The sequence below is a fragment of the Xiphias gladius genome, chromosome 23 (genome assembly GCF_016859285.1).
Source record: "Xiphias gladius isolate SHS-SW01 ecotype Sanya breed wild chromosome 23, ASM1685928v1, whole genome shotgun sequence".
Classification (NCBI taxonomy): Eukaryota; Metazoa; Chordata; class Actinopteri; order Istiophoriformes; family Xiphiidae; genus Xiphias; species Xiphias gladius.
This window is the reverse complement of record NC_053422.1, coordinates 1,447,941-1,455,156: the sequence shown is the minus strand read 5'-3', so window position 1 is coordinate 1,455,156 and position 7,216 is coordinate 1,447,941. Positions and strand designations below refer to the sequence as shown.

Genomic DNA, 7,216 nt, shown 5'->3' with positions numbered 1-7,216 from the left:
AGTAAACCCTTTGGAACAGTGGTTAAAGCTGCGGAGCGAGTGATGACAGGAGGAAGCAGCCAGTGTTTGTGTTGAAGTTCTGGTTGGAGAGTTGAACTCCACGTGTTGTTTTGTTGATTCACAGATCAGGGAGAAACATTTCCGTGAAGTCAACCACAGCACCAACATGTGGATCTCCTGGTGGCCCGTGGTCCGCTCTCTCTCCATGTGGTGGCCGTCATCACCTGGAGCACCAGCTCCTGGTAAGACAGCGTGTCCTGTTCCTCTGTTGACCTGCAGCTGCTGTGTTTGACTATTAGTGGTGGAAGAAGTTCTCCGATCCTTTACTGAAGTAAAAGTACCAGTACAACAATGTACAAAAACTCTATTAAAAGTACAGAAGTACTACTAGCAGATGAAACTTAAAGTATCAAAAGCAAAAGTACTCAATCTGCAGTAAAAAGCCTCCTGCTGCTGTGCCATTTTTACATTATACATACTGACACATCAATTTGTAAGCAGCATTTTACTCTGTAGCTGCTGGAGGTGGAGCTGGTTTTTATACTGTTAGCTTGTGTACTGTAGCCCACTGGTTCCCAACCTAGGGGTCGGGCCCCTCCAAAGGGTCACCAGATAAATCTGAGTGGTCGTCAGATGCTTCATGGCAGAGGAAAGAAGCACAAACAAAGATCTGATTCACTGATCTGTTTTCAGTTTTCACACTTTTCTCTAATCTTTGCTCTTTTTTGGGAAATATCGGATAATTTTACCTTTTTAGGCCTCGCTAGGTTATTTACATGAAACGATGTGAGACGTTCAGAGGGGAAATGTCTCTGTGTTGGAACTGCTAACAACTCACAGACGTCTGAAACAAGAATCCAATCAGACACTGTTTCAGTTTCGTGGGTCACAATCCAGAAAGGTGGAAAACCACTGGCTAAGAATGTGTTGTATTTGATCAACTCATCATCTGTTGTTTTACTTAAAATCAGAATCTAAAAAGTAACTAGTATCTGTAACTGTCAAATAAACGTAGAACAGTAAAAAGTGGAACATTTCCCTCTGAAATGTAAAGGAGTGGAAATATAAATTAGCATAAAATGGACTTACTCAAGTAAAGTACAAGTACCTCAAAATTACCTAAGTACAGTACTTGAGTAAATGTACTGTAACTTTCCACCACTGTTGACTTTTATTACTCACTTCAAGGTTTAAATCCATTTAATCCAAAATCAAAAATCCTTGATGCTTAAAATTTCAAACTGTCAGCAGCACAGTCTCTGTAGGATCAAGCTACAAGTCCGACCTTTCTTTGTCGGTGTTTATGTTCTTATTCAGCCGCAATAGGTTAATTTAGTGTTTACACAAACTGTCCTTTACCTTAATATTATTATAGTCCTCCTAAGTTCTACTACAGGGTTCCTACAGGTTCACCGAGTTACATTGAAGACCTTTTTAACACCACATAGAATGTAATTTAATACCTGTTTCACTGTCATATCAGCCACAGTATGAAAGATACCGATAAAAACAGGTAGACCTATTTACTAAGTCAATATGTAATAAATTTGATTATTGGCATTTATTTCCCTTTTTGTCATCACAACAACAGTACTGACAAACATTTTACAGTCTGTGGAAGGTTAGAAAAAATATTTAAGACCTTTGTAAATGAAATTGTAGACTTTTTAATACTTTTGTAGGCCTTTTTCTAAGGAAACCTAAATCAGTGTTTTTTTAAGACTTACCCTGGATATGGACTAAAATGATTTATTATTATGTCACATTTCTCACTACTTCACAGCATAACCAAAACCTTGACTTGTCCACTGTGAGCTACGGATCCTCCTCCTGCTGTGGCAGCAGCAGTGACAGTGTTGGACTGAAGAGGCTCCTGCAGCTCAGTCACTGTCACAACCAGACCAGTGTTGGTTCTCTTTACAGCTGCAGACACATACTGTACTTTTTAAGACCTGCAGACAACCTGCGCACCCTAATTTCTCTTAATTTTTGTAAATTATAGGTGTGAATGTACAGTATGTGATATAGCTGATGCTGGTCCATTGAGAAAAAAACTGGTTCACGTCGACTTGGGTCTTATTTACAATGAATATTGTAAAAAAAAAGTCCATCATAATAATCTGTGATGAACCAGAAGTTATTTACAGAAATGTCCTGATCTCAGGGTTGAAACATTGGTAGAACAAACATTTCGTACAGGACCAACAGTAGAAACTATTTAGCGTCATTAATAACTATATTTACATTTAATTATCACCTTTAGGAAAACACAATGTTTTATATTTACAGTGGTTTTTTTAGAGTACACTGTTGATCCGTCTCCATGTTCTGTGTTTCAGGTGAACTCACAGTGTTTCTTCGTCAGTACACTTTGGACCTAGAGAAGAAAACATACAAGGACAAACAAAGTATGAAGTAGAATATTTGCCCCACATTGGGCAGTCAGGAAATGAACCCTGAGGATTTGGTCACCTGGAGAAGGCAGATATGGAGAGGAGTCCGAGCAGGAACTCGAGGCTGTAGAAGCAGAGCAGGACGGCGTTGAGGATGAACTCCAGCCGCAGGACGAAGGTCTGCAGCAGAAGGTAGTAAACAGCCAGCGCCGTACAGGGAAACAGGATGAAGAGCGACGCACACAGGGCCAGAGAGCGCTCACACAGGTTCCCCTTCCAACCTGGATCAAGACACCGCACAGCATCTGGTTACTTTTTCTCTGGCACATAAACGTTCGTGCTGCCACATTTATCAGGTCTTATTTTCCTTTTCTTTTCCTTTTTTTCTTTAAAAGAAGCCGTATACTTTCACATTGAGAACACGGTCACAATACACTGGCTAAATTTGACTCGATTTTCTTCCATTTTGGCTGCCTGTCACCACCAACCACTTTACACAGAATAGCAAAAAACCAGCTTTGTTTTCAGCTTGTTAAATAGATGAATTAGGATTTACATCACAGGTTCTGATAGGGTTTCATTTTTCCTCCGTACAAAACTAACTGTGATCCCTCAACCTTAACTGCAGTGTTGATGTCATTGCATTTACATTTCACTGCTTGAACTGCAGTAAAAAAAAAAGGTGCCAGAACTATAAAGCAGCAGCAGCCTGAATAGCACAGCCATCCAGCATTTAGTCACCAATTGTACACAAGAGTTATCCATTTGAGACTACTTACTAATTACTTTATAAAACTAAATAGTGAGTAATGTGCACAAATGACCAGCAACATTATGATGATTTTAAAGGCCTGAGTAAAAATCAAACCTCTTATCCAGCAGCTTTCTGACTGAACAAAACCACGTACTGCACTTAAAACAATTTCACATTTTTGCCTCAGGCGTATTTTGCACAATCAGTACTGTTTCTCATGAGCACTAACATTTGTTAGAAAGTGGCAGTGGATGGTAATAAGTAGCAGTGAGTACTGTAAAGGTACTCTGTTCAGGTGAGTATTGGCCCAGTTCAAGCACTGCCTCTGTTTGTTCAGCTGAAATTTAACTTAAAATGCATAATGTGTAGTATAATAAACAGGGCCGAGTGAGTTCAGAAGAGAACCTCAATGATTAGATGATGGACAGAAAGTTAATGGGCAACTATTTTAATCCAATAATTGTTTTAGTTATTTTTTAAGCAAAGGTGCCAGCACTTTCTGCTTCCAGCTTCTCAAATGTTAAGACTTTTGCTTTTCTTTGTCATAAATGACTGTAAACTGTCTGTCTTTGGAGTTTTGGATGGAAGCTTGAACAAAAAAATTACATCTGAAGACATCACCTTCAGACATGGGACATTTTAACAGGAATTTTCACTATATTTTATGTTTGTAAGACAAAACGATGAATCAAAAACATAATCAGCAGATTAAGCAATGATGAAAATAATCATTAGTTGCATCCCTAGTTAAAACACTGCTGCTGTTGGATAAAAAACAATTTTCTTGTCCCGGACATTTAGAAATAACCAGCAGCTGCTGCCACCGGGTGGCACCAAAGAACCTGAAGAACCAAACAGGAACTGGCCTCTGACTTCAAATCAAACACAAAGCTTTGCAAAGACCATTGCTAATAATGTTAATAAACTTACTGATAGACAGAAGAGAGGGGAGTGTGTTAGTTTGTTTTATACCTTTCAAAATATCGTTTGGTGTCTCACTCACCATAAAAGATCCTGAGGGTCTCCAGACCGAGGAAGATCACCAGCAGCACCACATCCAGGACCAGATTATTTGACGGGTACGGGAGTGAAAGCCCTGCACAAACACGAGAAACATACAAATAGAAAATACAACCATCCGGGTGTTAAGACATCGAGAAGGTTTTATGTTTAATATTCATTTTATTAACAGGAAGGAAGTGGAATATTAAGTAACAAGGTTTTCATTTTATTCTGACTTTAAACTGGGTTTTGAAATGATCTGTCATAAATTTGTCTTCTAATCGTCTTCCTCTCTACTCGTTTAACGCATTGAAACTGTGACCTTTGACCTGTACTTTTGTTTTACATGCCACCAAAGCAGAAGACTTGTATTTTGAGGGAATAAAATGTATCTCAATCAGTTTAATTGTTCTCTTTCACAAGTGTTTTAAATGAAGCGACATCTGGTTACTTGACATGCCTGAGGGCTCCCTTGTGCACTTTTTCATTATATGCTGTATTTACTTCACTCTCTCTCCTGTGCCTAAGATTTGTATTAATGTTCTCTCAGTATGTGGTTTGCACATTGTTTTTACACGTGCCTCTGGTTGATTTACAGTAACCAGGTAGCTGCAGTGCATGAAAACCTAAAAATATCAAAGATAAAAGCAGGGAGTTGGAGTTCACTTATTGTGCACGCTCGCCTTCAACCCTTGCATACAAATATATCAATTTCATCTCTGAGCTTGCTTATATTTTTACAAGTATTTTCTTTATCTCACAGTTTGCCCAGCAGATGCCAGACACAATGCTTAGAAACAACCACCATTTTCAGCACAGTTGCTTCAGAATGGTTCAGTGCTTCAGAGAGCTTCATTTCCATCGTCGCTAACGATGTATGGACATGTGAGGGCGGTACAGCAGCTTACCGACCTTTGTAGACGAACATGAGAATCTCTGCCACGTAGAAAGCTGCGAAGTACCAGCTGTTCAGGTAGAGGAGGACCTGCAGAGGAATGGACGAAAGCTAGGGAGGACAGGGTCAAGGAGAAAAGACACGCAGAAGGACACAGAAACCCGCTGTGTGCCGCAGCTCTGCACCAGTTTCATGCGAAGGATACGATTGGTTGGTTTCCTGCAGAAAAAAGGAGAAAATACATCTGTTACAGGCAGACTGATGGGCAGTGTGCTGATCTTTTTTTTGAAAATCAGATATTGCTACTGAAAATTGAGCTCGCAACATCTTTAACATTTGGCGTTTCACTACCTTACTTTGAGAAGTGTAGTAAAATGCAGCCTAAAACTACTACTACTGTCTAAATGTGGTTTAAATTAGGAACTTTCTGATAAAATAGAATTATGAATTTCACCAGACATTCTTTCTGTTCCTGACAGTTTTTCATATTCAATGCTATGGTCACATTTCAGTGGGCACAAAAATAAACAGCAGTAGTAATAGTAGTATAAGCAGTAGTAGTAGTAGTAGTAGCAGCAGTAGCAGTAGCAGTAGCAGTAACAGTAGTAGTAGTATCAGTAGTAGCAGCAGTAGCAGTAGTATCAGTATTAGTAGTAGTCGTAGCAGTTGTATTGTTAGTAGTATCCAGGTTTTAGCTTCACTGATGATATAGATGCAGTTTCAGAGGCTTTAATGAGCTGCGATTATTAGCTATATTAACTTTGTATTAATCTCTTAATATATTTACATTTACCGAGCTGATAACTTATTATTAACTGTTATTAAATTAAATATTGACTCTTAAATTATTAGCTAACGGCTAACTTAACGGGAACGATGTTTTAATTATTTTCCTCTCAGCTATGTTACGCAGATAAACTTCATATTGTTAGATGTTAATAACGGTAACGTTATATACCGACAGGTTCATTTTTTTATTTATTCATTTTTTTAGCACAAAGATTGTTTCTCACCAGGCGCCATTGTCTGATTGCCATGGAAACAGCATGTAGGAAGTAATTCTTCTTCACTGTTCGATTAAACCGCAGCGGTGTTGACTTGCTTCCCCCTACAGCTTGTATATGAGAAAACATGATACTACTACTACTGCTATTACTACAGCTACTGTTACTACTACTGCTATTACTACCACTACCACTACTACTACTACTACTGCTACTACTACTACTACTACTGCTACTACTGTAGTTTCTTTGATGGTGTTGATGATGTTAAGAGGATGAAGGAGACTCCACTGACACCGTCTCGATTGCATATAAAGGTTTATTACAAAGAAGAACAGCGTCAAGTCAAGCATCTGCAGATCTGCTTGTGAGAGGGTGTGAAGCCGATGAGCCACTCTGAAAATCAGTCTTGACTACCGACTCTTAAATAAGGCAGTTGTTTTCCTAAAAACTGTCACTAACGTATGGTTTCGATCACAAAGCAAAAACTTCCTTTCCCAAACTGTGAGACAACCTCTGAGGACCTTTGACCTAGGGCCTCGATGTAAAAACAGCTCTACATATATAAACATACACCTCACTACTACTACTGCTACTACTACTACTACTACCGCTGTTACTAATACTAATACTACCACTACTGATACTACTTCTGCTACTACTCCTGCTACTACTACTGCTGCTAACAATACAACTGCTACTGCAACTACTACTACTACTACTACTACTGCTATTACTACTACCACCACTACCACAACCACCACTACTACTACTACTGCTACTACTACTACTGATACTACTACTGCTACTACTACTACTGATACTACTTCTGCTACTACTACTACTAGGCTAATACTACTACCAGTGCTGCAGCCATTAATACCTTCACTTCAACCAGCTACCACAGAGAAATGCCCCTTTTATATCAATGCATGGGTAGTGACAATCTAATAATATTATAATATTATATTACTGTTCATAAGTATTATTTTTTATGCATTGAGTACGTACATTTTCCTGTTAATGCTTAAGTACTTAGTTACTTAAGTAACTTTTTAAATGCAAGACTTTTACTTGTATTGGGGTATTTTTACAGTCAAATAACCTGAATTCTTCCTCCGCCACTGGGCAAATGTAATGTACTTCAACGGCACACAGCGTTACGAAC

The 7,216-nt window shown here is 38.8% G+C and overlaps 1 protein-coding gene across 1 annotated transcript; it reads right to left on the bottom strand.

The window, feature by feature from the left end:
* Positions 1-1,561: 1,561 nt before the first annotated feature.
* On the bottom strand, positions 1,562-6,143 carry tmem216 (transmembrane protein 216). The gene is made up of 6 exons (XM_040119920.1): positions 6,058-6,143; positions 5,250-5,263; positions 5,062-5,155; positions 4,151-4,243; positions 2,473-2,674; positions 1,562-2,377 (listed from the first exon to the last, which is right to left on the bottom strand). Exons 1-6 carry the CDS (start codon positions 6,065-6,067, stop codon positions 2,362-2,364), a joined length of 429 nt encoding a protein of 142 aa, XP_039975854.1. The 5' UTR covers positions 6,068-6,143; the 3' UTR covers positions 1,562-2,361.
* Positions 6,144-7,216: the final 1,073 nt, after the last annotated feature.

Coding starts and splice junctions, on each gene's coding strand:
- tmem216 (XM_040119920.1), bottom strand. Junction 4,244..5,061: donor TCTCATGTTCGTCTACAAAG/GTCGGTAAGCTG, acceptor GTGTTTGTGCAG/GGCTTTCACTCCCGTACCCG. Junction 2,675..4,150: donor GACCCTCAGGATCTTTTATG/GTGAGTGAGACA, acceptor GTCTTGATCCAG/GTTGGAAGGGGAACCTGTGT.